The sequence below is a fragment of the Quercus suber genome, unplaced genomic scaffold (genome assembly GCF_002906115.3).
Source record: "Quercus suber isolate HL8 unplaced genomic scaffold, Cork oak 2.0 scaffold_191, whole genome shotgun sequence".
NCBI lineage: Eukaryota > Viridiplantae > Streptophyta > Magnoliopsida > Fagales > Fagaceae > Quercus > Quercus suber.
In genome coordinates, this window is record NW_027069649.1 from 771,397 (window position 1) to 787,997 (window position 16,601).

Consider the following 16,601-nt stretch of genomic DNA (forward strand, 5'->3'; position numbering starts at 1 on the left):
TTTTTTTTTTTTTTTTTTTTTAGTTCTATTCATGACCACAATCTCCTAGACTCCTAATACTAGCAGCAGTAGTAATCTCACATGGAAAAAAAAAAAATTAAAAGGATTCTTATACTACGGCCTCCAATCCAACTTTTTAAAGGAGTATTATTAATTTAATGTGCTATCTTTAAGCGTAAAAAGAAGGACAATTCTAATTTTGTTATTCATTTTTTTTTAAAGTACAGTTTTTAAAATACCCTCATTAATTTAAACTCTAGTAAAAGAATGATATTGACTTTTTAAATGAAGTAAATGGTAAATTAGAAAATTTACTTATTTTAACTCTTATTCTCAAAATCTCATAATGTACATATATTTAGGAATTTCTCTCATAATTGGAGTGATGGTGCTTGGTGCTTATATAGACTTTCTGCTTGCCATTATTCCCCATTCGTGGAAGGTGTCATGTCATGGCTATAGTTAAATGCATATCTCTCAAAATTCTTGCCCATGTTTAGGGAAAGTGGATAAAACGTGGTGTGGATCTCGGCCTTATGTGTCCCTAGGATCGTGCCTTTCCAATTTGAGGATAGTTGCCCTTCTTTACCTCGTTCATAGATAACATCGGATTAACAAGTTGGGAAAAAAAAAATAATGCATAGAATTAAATGCAACTACTCATTAACACATGATAATCAATTTATACTTTGAAATAAATTCAAAAGTTTAATAATGTGGAAGGCTAAATTATGATAATCTTTCAAGGAATGCACTACTTGGTAAAAGTTTAGACCCACCATAGTTAAAGTTCCTGCTTATATATAATTCGGACATGAGCTTATATAATATATAATTCTATTGTGAACGTTATTGTGACAATGGCTACACAACTCATTTTTATATAATTTCATACTTCTAATATAATCCACCAGAGGTCTTATAATTTCACATGCATGAAATTTTTGTATTTATATAGGTTTTAGTTGCAATTTGCATTCTGTTACATTTAGACAGTAGAAACTTATTGAGGGCTTGAATTAAAATGATTAAAAAATTAATAATTTTAGGGTTTAAATTGAAACCACTTCAAATTATTGGAGAATTATGTGATTTATCCAAGTCTTTAAGTAGGTTAATCATTTGACACAATGAGAGTAGCAAAATAGCCAATTGCCATTTGGTACAACCAGAGCAGGGATGGCTCAAGACCTTGGGGCCTAAGGCCCCCTATGCCCCAGTCTTATAAAATTGAAGGCCCCTGAAATGTAAAACAATATCAAGAATTGTAGGATGACATTTTTTTTTTTTTTAAAGAAAGAAAGAGTGAGTTTTGCATTCTTTCCCCTCCAAGAATGCTTTGAAAATATTAGCTCAATAAAAATCCATATCAGTTAAAAGTTAAAACCCCAAAATTGTTTTTTAAAAGAAAATTGCTATGAGCGTGTTGATTAAATGGATGAGATAAGAAATGTTAATAGAACCTAAATACAAAAACTTAATTAGTTATTTTGTATCTCTAAAACCAAGAAAATTATTATTTTTTAAAAACATATATAATATAGAGTTAAATATAAAATAAAATAAAATTATTTTATCGATATTTAAATATTTAAAAAAGTCCTCTTCAAATTATATAGTATATGAATATGAATATATGATAGTACTTTGTTAGGTAGGTGGGTAAGATACCGTAATAGGTTTGCTTGGGACACGTTCTCAGCAAAATTGTGTATTAAGGCCTTCATACAAGTCAATGGGGGAGAGATGAGAAAGGTGAGAAAGAAGGACATAACAAATATATACACACAAAATATAACCCCTTCAAACACGTTTCTAACAAGACTTTATTCAGTGTGAATGATGCTGATGCTGATGTTGAGAATATACAAGTCAAATCTTGATTTTGTCCACCATTCTTGTTCTTACGGCACAAAATTGTAGTTTCCAGAAGCAGCAAAGCAGAAATATAGGGATAAACCCGGACAGCCCATGAATGAGATTTGAGGAAAATTGTTTGCATGGGATTAAGTTCCATAAGTTCCATTCACAAATGCACAGCAAGTATACAAATCTTACCAAATTATAAATTAGTTACAAAGGAAATTTATCCATAACTAAAAGTTAGCTCTATAGTAACATCTAACCTAGAAGTTCCTAACAATGATCAACATGCTAAAGATCAAAGTGAATCTGAAAAAAGAAAACAAAAAATTAATAAAGAGCTTATCTACTCCGTGCTAGAAGATGGCGGAACCCATATCAGAAACAAAAACAGGGGTACCCACAAGATGTATCTCCAGCTTCTTCACAGCTACTAACAGCCAATATGGCGAAAATTTCAAAGGAAATGTAGCCATTTCCTTTTTCTTATTTTCCTTTCTTTACTTAATGTTACCTCTTTGGCTAAAGAATGACCAGGTTGACTACAAAGTAGGTGCAACCTGGCAGCAGGAACTGAGAATTTACAAAGTCAAAAAAAAAAAAAAAAAATCCAGATGGAGTTTGGTCTCAAATTCTCAAGAGACCAAATAATGAATCATCTAGGATGATTGTGAATCTCTTCATTAAGCAGCTGAGTCACTAAGCCTAGATCCGCTGTTGGCCTATTGTCACTTAAAATGCTATACAGTGAGTTCAATTCTTCTGGGTTTGCCTTCTTGAATAGGCCCCTCAGTATTCTATCAACTCCAATGGGCAAAAGCGGATTTCCGGGGGCCCCTGGATCATTTCTTTCCTCACTGTCTTTGTATTGAGAAGTTTGTGGAATCTGTACTTGAGGTCGGGAGTAGGGCCGTGAGTCCCAGTACTCAGTGCAAACTCGATTCCTATCCATTGCCTCTATGGCCTGTATAAAAATAGCAACAATAAGGTTAACTTCTATCTCTCATTTTTTTTCGAAATCTCATATAATCATTTGTCTCATAAACTGTGAAAACTGTCAAAAGCATGAGGAAAAAAATAGTATATATAGTACAAAGTAGTATAAAAATTTAGATAGTGAATGGTAAAATTCAAATTTTGACCAAATTGCACTAGGCTGAGGATTGCCACATTATAGGGTAAATCTTTCATTTTCAGCCCGAACAATTTTAAAAACAGAGTCATGGTGGGACACTCAGAGAAAGTCTAAAAAATCAATCTGATGTTGTCCACACCAATTTTCAAAGAAACAAAAAGTAACAATTAGTAGGGAGAAGAACACACAAACCACTTTATTTTCATTGAGATTAGCTTCACAAGAAGGATTAATATCCTTCATCCCTCAAAGCATTTTGTAAACAGAAACAACCAGAAGTGGACATTCAGAGCAACTCTTGAAAGTAAATAATAAAAGCTGATGTTTTGCAATATATTTTTTGGGTAAAAAAAAGGTGAACAAATCCTAGGAATAAAAACAAACCACTGCAATTTCATTGACAAAGGACTTTCTATTGGTACAGATGACGACATGCCAAATCATGCTCAGAGAGGGTTATACCATTTCCATACCACCTCATACTTTAATTTTAGGTCTGAACTGACAAAATGAAAACTCATGCAATTAAAAGATGACACATAGTATTCAGATAAATTATCAGACGGGGAGGTGGGGAGGAGAGAGAGGGAGTTTTTAAAGAGCATAGTTTTACATGACTTATGCATAATAAAAGCAAAAGCAACCACTCTTTTTAGACCTAGGTATATATAAATTGGTACGTTGGTAGGGTGTCACCTCAAAGCTTGTCTATATTTTGTGTTTTCCAACCTTATTCATCATCTATAAATACACACATGTATGCAAAAGATCCCAGAGCCCAAAAGCAAGAAACTAGAAATACATTTGAGTGGGAACATAGAGAAAGTACATTATAAGCATTTTATCAAGAAATCACCCATGTCACATTGCAAACAGGCACTGTACTATAGTGGAAGTCAAGAAATCAGTCAACTGGTATATTACCTGCACGATTGCAGGTGAAGAGAACCCAAACATTTCAAAGCCATCAAGACTGCCAGGAGGCTGTAAAGGAGGAAGGTTTGCTTTTCCCAGTTTATGTTGCCTTGTGATCTCTTGATTCACTCTATCTCTCACCATTTCCCAGCATCTAGCAGCAGAGACATGAACGAACACCTCACTTGGGCATTGCTCCAAAGAAACCTAAAAAATTGGAGTATGGGTTAAGTATCAGCACTTTTTCTGATCAAAATTGCAATTTTCAAATATATTCTCTTTTTTTCCCACTATTTTGTGATAAGTAATTTCCAAATTTACCCAAATGTTAAATCCAATTATTCTTTTTTATATATATAAGTAAGAAAAATCTGAATATAAAAACCTACTTTATACAAAGGTGCATAAAATAATCAGAAAGTACAAATAGAGAGAGGAAAAGAAATAAACAAAAAAGAAAACTTAACTACAGGAATGAAGAGAACAATTAAATCCAATTATTCTAGAGGGTTGCTATTACATAAGACTTCTGACCCATGGACCACAGACACAGATATGGGCATGGGTACAGGTACAGGAATGACATAGTGACAAGACAATTTTAAAAAATTTAGGACACAAGTACAGAAGGAATACGCATATTAATTTTAAAATTTTTGAATATTGTTAGGCATTTTTTTTTTTTCACGTAATGTTAAACATATATAAATTTAAGGGTCCGTTTAGATATCGCTTATTTTGCTAAAAACTGAAAACACTGTAGCAAAATAATTTTTAAATGTATGAATAGTGTCGTGGGACCCATCTTTAATGAAAAAGTTGTTGAAAAAAAATGTTTGTGGGTATCATGAACAGTGCACGGGAGTACGGGACCCACATGTCTGGGCTGAAATGCATTACTAACATATGGTGTTTAAAAATTAGAATACAAACCAAATAATAAGATCTAAAATAGTAAATAAAAGATAACTAAATAAGTGTTTAAGATTAAAACTAAAAAGAAATAATAGATAAGTGTCCCAGCTGTGTCCTGAAATTTTTCAAAAAAAAAAGGACACAGCTAGGACACAGGTGCAAAAGTGTCTTAGGCATGTCACGTGTCCGATACGGTACGACACCTCAAATGAAGTGTCCGTGCTTTCTAGCTTTTGACAAAAACAACTTCCCCTAAGGCTCTATTCTAAAGCTCTAAATATTTTGAAAAAAAATCTTATAAATATCAGCATCTTATACAAGTGGAATAATGGCTTCTAAGTATAAGTCTCCATGCTACTTTATAACCGTCAGATTGCTCAAAATATCAGTACAATACTACAGTTCACCAAAGATGTTCATGCCTTTTCCCGTGCTACTCTTTTGCCTACCAGAAAGAGCTCAGTTTCATTTATTCCCACAAACTCCAAATGTTTTTCATATAAACCTCAGTTCTCTAATCCTACAATTTCATAAAAGAAGTCCTATATTAAAGCAGAACTGTTCGCTAACAAACTCTACATCTATTTGGGAAGCACTTGAGGATTTTTTTTATTATTTGAAAAACAGGCATTGAAAATGCAAGGTAATAGTAAGTGTTGACATACTAAAGTCTGATCTAGCACCAGAGTGAAAGGGTAGTCATTAACTGATAATTACATCTAACATTAAGGAGTCCTTGACCATGCTTCTGACAGTAATCAGGACAAAATCAAGCTTAACAAATAACAGCCATATCATCTTCTTTTCTTGTATAAACTATCACATCTTGTGAAATCTTAGCAAGGAAAAAACTCTGTCGCATCTCAAAGCCTTTTGATGTTCAATAGACTTTTGGAAACTCAATACTATAAAGATTAACAAGCTACAAGCAAATAAAATATTGAGAGAGCCTTTTCTGAATAAATATGATGCAAGATCAAGTCTAAACCAGCAAGAATATATAATAGCAATTGCAGGCAAGTACATACCATGAACAGAGGTCCATTGCGTCCTGCATCAAGAATTTCTGAGACATAGTAACACATATTTGTCGGATCTAATACATTTATGTACCTAACCCGGCTCCTAAATCCTGCATCGGGGAGAATAAATATGCATAAGCTCATGCTCCATTTTTGTATATTAAGTCATACATCAGCTAGTTTCTTTTTATCTCAGTGGACAAAATGCATTAAACATACCTTTGGGAAAAATGGCCTGGCTGTTGCACCACGACTTTCCAGAAAGCACAAATCCAAATTCCAGAGGTTCTACATTGCAGTTTATCCTCCGCACTACCTTGGCAATGCGAGGACCCTTTTGGCGGAAATATCTGTCCAAATTGTTTGAGGTGCAAGATGGGTTTCCGGTAATAGTTCTTACATTATCTACTAAATTTGAGGTTGCATTTATTCCCACCTTTTCACTTATATTATCTACTGAATTTGAAGTTGCATTTATTTCCATCTTTTCATGTGTATCCTTATTGTTAGGCGATCCACCACCAGATGGTTGTGGATTCTGTGGGTAACTCCCAGAATTTACCATATCATGTTCACTGGTCTCTCTAGTAGTAGAGGAATCTTGAGATTGTCCTCCTACTTCTACACTAGTAGAACCTACAAGGTATGACATGTTTGATGGATTTGACCCTAGAAGAGGTCCAAAACTTCCATTATCTCCATCTTTCATGTGCATAGAATGAGATGAACAATTATTTCTTTCTGCATCAATTAATGAACTGACATCCTTTTCACCAATCACTGCAGCATCGGTATTAGGGGTAGCCAGGATTGAATCTTTATTAGAATTACACAGGCTTGGTTTATCATCTGAACCTGCCAACCTCTCAGAAAGTCCTAAATGCTTCTCTGAAGAAGTTTCCTGTTCTTTTTTTGAAACAAGTTTCTTGGGTTCATCACATTCATCATCGCTTAGAAGAATAACATTATCATGTTTCAAGACTGAGGGTTTCTTCACTCGAGATTCCCCTGCAGCTGAAGTTGCAGCATATGATGTGTCTTCTTGAGACAACTGGCAAACAGGATTTTTTAATTTGGGAGCTAAAAGGCCCAAGACAACAAATTGTTCTTTCTTGAATTGAGAGTTACGGTTCACTGTCTCAATCTTATGTGAAGAACTGGGAAATTTCAATGATACCTTTCTGTCCTTCAAACGTGATTCAACTTCTGCACTCTTTTTAAGTTGAGAAATTTCATCCATGATCCCAGTTGAGTTCTTCAGGTCTTTACCAACTGGCAGCATATTCTCCCGGGACACATAAGAACTCAGGGCAAGTCCAAGATCAAGTCTTGCCCATCTGTATATAGCACTTAATTTTCCTTCCAATGCCTCAACAAGGATATTTAATTCATCGATGCCATAGCGAAAAAGAAAATATTTATTACCCCAAGCACATTCACAGAACTGCTTTGCATGATTTAAACATGCATATTTATCTGGGGAACAACGACAAACTGCTGCAGACAGGTGCAAATCAAAAAGGCATACACTGCATTCTCTCTCACAGGTGGCATCAAAATTGCTCTCCATCTTTATTGTCTTTGAAGAACTGCAAAGAAATTCTCTCCTCACTCGTTCCATCTCAACACGTGCCTAGGAAAGCAAAATTATAAAGTCAAACAGGAAAGTTGAACACAAGTGTTGCTCATATCTGCTGGTGAACTGTATATTTTATTGCTAACATTATGATGAGATGTTTGCAAACTTTTTATTGAAATTTAGACTTAGTATTCATACTCTATCAAAAATCTAAAGATTATTTTTTAATGACATGGAAAAAAATGGTAATTAACAATCCAAAATTACAAACAATTAATAACAAATTCTGTAAAACTACACCCTTGAATTTCTCCCTACAGCATTTAGATTCCCATACTAGGATCCAGTATTAAATTTACCAAATAACATGTAGCCATTGATTTCCACACACAACCAATAAAGTCTCTGTTTTCATCCAAAAATAATCAACTAATTTTCTTTCTTTTTCTTCTTATCAGGTGGACCAACCATTTCAGTTCCACATAATGGAATTATCCCTCCACCCAAATCCATGTTCTGAAATGAACAATGAAATCAAATCACAGGCTCAAACCATAATATAGGCCCTCCAAAATAATATATCCAAAACCAATTTCAAAAATGATATGCCATGATTCTATCATTCTCCTGGTGCTAAGATTTTTACTTGTGCCATTAAATTTTTTATTGATAAGTTACACACGCACCCAATGGGTTTTGAACCCATGACCCTTGCTCTCCACCCATTCTTGTCAAATGAGAATGCCCATTTGAACCGCTCAACAGGATTATCCCTATAGGTTTTTTTTTTTTTTTTTTTTTTTTTTTTGCCATTAAGCCCTTAAAAATATCTTAATTTTTCTATTTCAAGCACTGTCCAATTAAGTCAAACAAAATTTTGGATTCCTGATCAACTCGGGCTATAATTTTTTTAGAAGTCTTTTCCAATATGTAACCATCCCAAATCCCCCAAAAAATAAATAAAATAAAGAAGAAACAATTACTAAGAGAGGTTGAGTTTTACCTTGAGTGCTTTAGATAAGATCCCATCCTTTCCACAGACATCTCTCCATCTCAAGTTATCCAAGGTATTTTTCTTGAGTAGATTTAGTTCCCAATGAGCTCTCACTGCTTCCCTTGCAGCCCCAAGTAACAATTTATCATGCGAAATGGAAGTCTTTCGTCCCTGCTCACGGTATAGCTCTACAGCAATCTGCCCGTGGGGCAGCCAATCAACCGGAGCTACATTAACTGCCTCTGCACAATTGAAGCCGCAGTTGAACCCTGAATGATATGCTCGAGGGAAGGTCAGAACAAACTCCCCAGGATTCTGTACACATCTATAGACAGGGACCCCCTCAGATTTCAGTATGGATGGGGAAAGCTGTGTGACCTGCATGAGAAAATCATATGTTCAGTGCATAGAGAATGCAATATAGGTCAATAAACACTAAGGTCGAGGAATAAAAATCTAAATTTCCTTCCCATCCCTCCTCAAGTAAGTAACAAGAAAAGGACACGTGGTTTACCGAGAAAATATTTCATTATTCTGGTCAAAGAATCAAAATAGCCTTACTATCAAACTCATACTACATTAGCCAATCAACAAATCTATGTAAAAGTATGAAAAAATTCTAAAATTATTTCTCTGCCCCTTTTAATGGCTACCTAACAAATGCTGCTTGTTTCACCCATCTCTTTCTCAACAAACAGTCACTAACTTTATTAAAACAAAAAGAATTGTGTGCTATTCACAAAATTACAGATGAGGGATCCCCACAAAGAACATAGAAAGGAAAATGGTCGCAACCTAATAAAAATATATTTTTAGACTTTAGGATAATTGTATATAATTTCCAAATATATTAATCCAGATTCATACCTAAAGATGAAAATAAAATATGCCTGAACAGAAAAGAACACAATCTTAGTGAAGTTTATTGATAAACCTCATGTCCCATGAATAACATTCCATTAAAATTTGGTGAACGGACATGTGACCAAACATCCAAGAGCTAGTGGGAGCAGCACACAAGTAGTGATTTGGCACTGACCCTTTACAATTAAATATATGCAAAATGTATAAGTTATGGAAGGAGCAATGGAATCTTAAGAGAGGAAGCTTGCCTCGACAGCTCAACCAAACCCACCCTACCCCCTCCTCCAAATGGAGAGAAATTTTAGAACATCTATTTTTTTATTATAAAATAAAAGAACCCTACAATTAGAGGCTGATCATGCTGGCACAGACAAGAAATCACAGTAATTTACTTATTTCTATGTTGATACAACTTCAATTTGAAAAGACAACAGGAGATGAAACCTTCATTAAATTATTAAAAAAGATAAGAAACTTTAAGAACAAATGACAACAAGACTTTAATAATTTAAACAAACATTACCCAACATTTCCAAAAAAAATAGAACATTTCAGTCTGTATAATTAGTTTTTATTAACTAGAAAATAATAATTTAAGAGGAAAAGGTAAGATGAATTATTGTTCTCAATGGTCCTGCATTGTTAGTAAGAGACCCTTAGGCTCATTATCTAGGAACATGTTCAGAATACCATAAAGGCAGGAACAATGGAGTTTGTTGCTAGGCATTTGAACCTTCTCAAACAATCCTTTTTCAAGAACCAAAAAGAACAGTACCAGATGACAGATGACAGGACGAACATATTTCCTTAGAGACATATATTCATAAAGGTAGATATACACGAATGAAACATTCATAAGGAATTACAAGCACATAAGTCCTAATAACAGATCCCAAGTAGAACATATTACCTTGAGATGTAATATATACAGACAAGCTGACTAAACAAAAGAAAAGGAAAAAAAAAAAAAAAGATTTACAAGTACGAGTCCAAACAACAACTGAACAAGGAACCCCAAGCCTGATTCCAAACATGAAACAACCATATAACACAATGCAGTAACTTTTACTCACAAGCTTATGAAGCAAGTCTGGTTGTTCGTCAAAAAGGTCAGGCAAATGCTTTCTCATAGCCTCCTCCAATTGACAGGCATCACTACCAGGGACACCATACCAAATTTTCGGGGCACCCCAGTGCATGTAATTCAATGAGTACAAGTGGTGATCTTCAACATGCTGTTTTTTAGAAGTATAAAACAAAAAAGAAAGATTTAGTATCATCGACATCTAAAATGAAGACATGAGCTAAGCTGCATAGAAACAATTGTCATCCTTTGGTTCCACTTCAAAATATATGCAAGAGTTAAGATGTAAATTTTAATTTTATGGTGCTAATTTTAAAAGTTGAAGTGAAAGAGTCATGATTCTCAACTAAAAAAAAAAGTGAAAGAGTCATAACCCCAAAACATAGTAGTTTGAATACTCGCTTACTCTGGTAATTACCTAACAAAATAAATATATGCCTTGAGATAGATTTAAGTTTATAACATGGAGTATGAACACACAAAATCTGCAAAGTATATATGGCGGATTCAAGGTTGAATTATCTTCCACCATTTATTGAAAATAAAAAATAAAATACAAAGAAAGATAAAGATTAAACAGGAAACAGAGAGTCCCACAGCTAAAGCAAAAAGACTAAGAGAGAAAAAACAGAAGGTAAAACTAATATCCTAAATACTCTATTCCTCATTTTCCTTTTTCTTGGATAAGTTACATGGCTCTGAACTATTTCTTTTCCAAAATCCTCTCATGTTTCAATCATTTTACAATTTAGCTTGGGTGTTCAAAATGTAATTCTTCACATCTTTGCCGGATTTATAGAACCATGCAAATCCATTCCTGTCATCCATATGCACGAGAACAAGCATCTAGCATATACAAACACATTCTTACACAAACATAAAGGTTATACACAAGTGATGGTATTCAATTTTCAGAGATTATAAGCTGATGCAGCAGGAAATTAGATATTTACTTACCCAACAAAAGGAGGAAAAGCACATCCCTACATATAACCATGGCACCAGAACACCAGATATATCACTGCTTTCATAAGATAGTACAGATCCAGGAAGCCTAGGAAAGTTATTTAAGTTCCAGCCTGATTTTATATACATTTCATCTGAAGCAAAACCAACTTGACTGGACATTTTGGGAAACCCACTGCCAAAAATCCCGGTTTCCAAATCAGCCCCATACAGCACCTAGAAGAATCATAACATTGCAGTTAAGGCTACGTATGACACATACCACATGCACAGACAATTGAAGAGAGAGAGAGAGAGGTGAAATATGGCGAAGAAATAAATGGAATAATGAAATGCTAACATCGGATCATACACTAAAATCATACCTCAATTTCTTCAGTAGGTTTCTCAACCATTCGCCAATATTCACCCTCAATATTCTCAATGGATGGCTCCCACTGCTGTTTAAGCATAGCAATATTAGCCCCCATATCAGTAACAGTTTCAGTCTTGCTAAAGTATTGGGCCTTGAAGTCCTCTGCATATTTCCTAAAAGATTCCAGAGTAAACTCTGGACCAGGTTCAAACCCAAACGTTTCAGCCTCTAAAATTCCAGCATCACAAGGTTCTCCACTACCAGTCACACAATCTACCGCCATCCGTGAGCATCGTCTCCTTTTCCTCTTCATATTATTATGACCCTTGAACACCTTTTTCATTGACACTCGATTTTGAAGTTTGTCAACTCTCTGGACACGTGTAGCAAATTTAGCACCCTCCCACATATTTTTCTCCCTAAGAGGACAGGGAGGTTTCCAGGAAGAGGGAGGTACAATGCGACAGATTCCATATGGTTCAGCTCTAAGACGTATGCTTGCTATATAGTTCAAAGTATCTTCAAACTCCTGAAAAAAGGCCATTTATTAATTCAAAGATCTTATTTCTCCAAAATAAATAACTTCAAAATTGACAGGTAATAGTAACAATGATAGAAAATAAATTTTGAAATTCTGACAACTCAAATTCTACTGCTAAAGTTAAAGACCTTTTCAGTTGGGTAGAAGATGGGAGCATTCTCAAGGTCTGGCCTGGAAGCATCTTCTGGATGCCATCTTGCAGCAACCTGTTACAAGACCACAACTATCAATGAAAAAATATCAAAACATTAAAATTTTATGTCAGGAACACATCAGATTCAGCTCCTCTGTCACCATTGCAATCATCCGCCTGTCAACAATGACAAGTGGCCAACTCAAGGCATGATGCAGTCTTTTTGTCATGTTGATAAAAAACCAGGAGCACTTCCAGAAATCACTTCCCAGGCACTGTAGTGCACTATCACTGCTATGTGTTTCTAATTGGTACAACGTATTTTTTTCGTTTTATTTTTTTCCCCTCTTCATTAGGTTGTAATGCCATTAATGTCCAATACATAAAAATAGTATATGTGTATGGAGGAAACATGCAATTGGGCCATGTAAGGGAAAAGGCCGATGACATCTAAAGCACACAAATTTAGATGACAACCTTTTGGCAGTTACTACACTCTGGACATCCACGGATAACCCCCTTGGGAAGGCGAGGCCTTGAAGAAAAATTCTGCAACAACAAATGGCACTTAAGTCATTATTTACAAGTATAGCTCTCTCAAGAGAAAACGGAATGATCAATAAGATCAAGTAATCAGAGGGCCACTAAAAACACATAATTATCTATTACAACAAAAGAAAGAACTAACTTGATCAAGCCGCTCAGCATCAGACTCATCCCCTGAACTGTTCTCATATCGTCCATAGTTTATCAAAGGTTTACGCCGAAGGCTTCTTTTAGTCTTTGCAGTATCACTGATGTCAACCTCAGTTTCCATCTTAACAGGCTTTGACTCAGAATCATTTGATAAAGCCGAGCTACTAATCGTGTTTCCCTTGTTAGGTTTCTCACTATCTTGTACCTTCTTCAAGGTAAAAGAAGTAAATGACTCAAAACCTGGTGGAACTGATGGAAAGTCATCATTCTCATCTTTAATGCAAGCTCTCATAAGCTCTGTTCCCATCAGGACCAGGAATCAAAGACAATAGATATTATTGTTTCCAACTTGTCCGCTTTATGCAGAAAGGAATCGATCTATTTCACAGGTCCAATACGACAATTGTCTATCTTCAGTTTATCACCCTCATCAAATGACTAAAGTTATTCTGCAAAGCAAAAAAAAAAAATTGAATAAATTGATATTAATTAACACGTTTACATGCAGAGAGAAAACAAAAGGCTCATAGCATACAAAGTCATCAGATCAGAAAGTTCAAATCTATAAAGCTACTCCAGCTTCATTATCTACAATCAGCATAATGTATTAAAATACATATTGCTAGCACAGCATCTCTATGATACCCAAAACACAGGCATTCGTATGCGAGTGTGTGCGAGAGAGGGAGAGAGAGACAGAGACAGATAGAGCCCATGTCATAAAAGATTCACAAACTTCATGTTTTGGGGCTAATCAACACTGTTGCAATTATATCACAAGGAAAAACAATTTCATTTCCCTATACACCATCAAATGGCAATACAAATTATACTACCTGCTCATCAACCCATAAACATTTCTTAAATGAGAAACCTAAACATCAAAAAAAACAAAAATATTCCATCAGGCCAAACACCTGAACAGTTTTAATGGCTTTTCCATTCTCACTTTCTTTTCTTTTCTTTTTTTTTGTAATTTATTAAGATCTAAAACATTTTTTGAATGGGTTTAGCTGTTGAATCCAACATTCATCACCCACATTGTGAATCTGTGTGTGTTTATAGTTTTAACAACACAATTAAGTAATTAATATTCAAGGATCATAAAACCCTGGAAAAATTTTGTCATTATAAATCATACATGCATCAGATTTATAAGTTGATGACAACAAAACTGAATTAACCAATGATCAAAGAAAAATCCCTGAGAAAAATTAATATAACCGTTGAATTCATTGCAATCAGACAGAAACCCAGAAAAGGACAAGATTACCCCCAAAAAAATTACTATAAATCAAATAAAATCAAAATTACATTAATATTAAGCAAAATTTGTGCTTACATGTTGTTGATCCAAGAGTCTGCAATTCCCATTGAACTACAAGCAGCTCAAACTACAAAAATTTGATTTCAAAAAAAAAAAAAAGCAATTACTACCAGAAAAAAAAATAAAAATTAATAAAAACAATTTTGAAAACCCCAATTTCAAATTAAATTTTGTAAACAAGTGAATCTGATTCTGCAGATCTAAACCCTAACCCTAACCCTAACACAGATGACTGGAAAAAAAAAATCCATCAAAACCCAAAAATCAAATTCAAAATTTAAAAATTCAAAAAAAATTCAAAGAATTCATTCCTAAAGGGTACACACAAATCGTGAATTGACAAACCAAACCCACCTCTCTCTCTCTCTCAAAATCACAAGAGTTTCACGTAGAAACCCTAGAATTTTTCAACACACAGGAAGATTATATAACCAATCCACAACAGAGAAGAGTGGATAAGGGCAAATCTGGAAACAAAAAAAAAATATTTTCAACAATTCAAAGATTTTTTCTTATAGTAAAACCCTAACAAAAAAGGAAACACATGATAAAACATGTAACAGATTTTGGGGTTTGGTTCTAATAATTTTTCTTTTTTTTTCTTTTTTTGGGTACAAAAATCTAGAGCTTTACCTTTCTCTTTTATTTGTTTTTATTTGTTTTTTTTAAATAAAAGGTTGTACCTATTGCCTAATGCACTAATTTAGATAAACTAAACCTAATAACTTAAAATAAAAATTTTTCTTTTTCTTTTTTTTTTTGTTTGCTTTGAAAAGGTACCTGGTTTCTGAAACAAGCTCAAACCATAGGTTAAAAAGAATATATTATATGGTTTGAGAAGAGTCAGAAGACTATTGGGTAAGGGTAAAATGGGGAATGTGGGAATTTAAGGAGGTAATTAATTGGGCAAAAGCATGTAATAATTAAAGTTAATATTAAATAGTAGTTTAAATTAGGTTTTCTTTTAAATAAAAAAATAAAATTTTGGAGGATGTGAGAAATTGGGGAGAAATTGACGAGAAATTGGAGACGTACCTGAAGAGTGTTGGAAGAGGTTTTTGGTTGGTTTCGGAGTTTGCGCGTAGATGTGAATTGGGAGAAGACTGGTTGAGTGTGTGTGTATTTTATTTTGGGGTTTGGTTTGTTAAAGTCTTGTTTGTATTTGTATAGAGTTTTGTAGCGAATAGGGGGCTATAATGGTCACAGGACTGTTTCGTTTAGTTTAAGTAAACACCAAAGAGCTTTTTACATGAGAAGTGTCCTTTCTGACTCGTGGTAGTACTTGAGGTACTATACTGAGAAGTATCTTAACTTGCATATTCGATGCTCAACCCAACAAAAATCAAAAATGTTTGCATGTTTAAATTGAGACTATTTTAAACGTGCAATGCAAGACATGTTACTGATTTATCTGTGTGAATGATATTCTTTCGTACCTTCATTTTGTTCTTTTAGCCAATTTTTACCTAATAATCTGTTTTTAAAAACTTTTTAAGAAAAATTGAAAAAATTGTCAAAAAGTTAGCTAATTTTTTAATTTTTCATAAAAAAATTTCTAAAATGGTTTACTAACATATTACTTGTAGGTTGCAGTTAACTCAATTGATAAAATAACTTGGTGATGTTGTTGTTGATTAAGACATCTAGGGTTTGAACTTTGCTTATACTATAAAACCAATCGATGTCTTAACATGACAATAAAGAGCAATTAATCATAAAATGGACATTATAACTTATAAGTTGAAAATCTATCAATCTAACTTACCACCTTAATAAATTTAGGCATAAGTTTAGTTCCAAATCTATTTAGAGCTATCTGCATTCAACCTATTATACGACAATTCAGTAAATCATCAATATTTAATTTTAGTCTTATGAGACATGTAACTTGTTTAAATAATTTAATATACATATATATAAATATTCTTAAATTTCGTCTCATAGTAGGTCTAGAGCCAAACTTTATCTATACATTTAAATATAGATATAATAAATTTTGAATTATAGTGTTTGCTCCATTGTCATTCGCATTAGGTGAAGACTTTCTGGGCCATAGTTCACTCCAAGTCTTTTTACATTATCGATGTAAAAAGACTTAGAATGAATTATGGCCTAGAAAGTCTTGGTTTTGGTGGAGGCACCGATCAAAGCTAGAGATGCAGGAATCAACAGAATCTTGGTTTTGGGCAATGACAGAAGACTATCTCAGATC

General features: G+C 34.0%; 1 protein-coding gene across 4 annotated transcripts; it reads right to left on the reverse strand.

Moving 5' to 3' along the window:
- Window positions 1-1,981: 1,981 nt before the first annotated feature.
- On the reverse strand, window positions 1,982-15,488 carry LOC112004294 (putative lysine-specific demethylase JMJ16). Of its 4 annotated transcripts, none has more exons than XM_065778826.1 (13): window positions 15,425-15,488; window positions 14,405-14,456; window positions 13,055-13,511; window positions 12,844-12,915; window positions 12,362-12,439; window positions 11,703-12,221; window positions 11,329-11,553; window positions 10,361-10,522; window positions 8,433-8,801; window positions 6,070-7,483; window positions 5,857-5,960; window positions 3,923-4,120; window positions 1,982-2,827 (listed from the first exon to the last, which is right to left on the reverse strand). In XM_065778826.1, the coding sequence occupies exons 3-13, from the start codon at window positions 13,367-13,369 to the stop codon at window positions 2,519-2,521; spliced, it is 3,765 nt and encodes a 1,254-aa protein (XP_065634898.1). In that variant the 5' UTR covers window positions 13,370-13,511; window positions 14,405-14,456; window positions 15,425-15,488; the 3' UTR covers window positions 1,982-2,518. The 4 variants fall into 4 exon arrangements, with proteins under 4 accessions (XP_065634898.1, XP_065634897.1, XP_065634896.1 ...); XM_065778825.1 differs by lacking the exon at window positions 15,425-15,488 and adding an exon at window positions 15,023-15,173; XM_065778824.1 differs by lacking the exon at window positions 15,425-15,488 and adding an exon at window positions 14,744-15,005.
- Window positions 15,489-16,601: the final 1,113 nt, after the last annotated feature.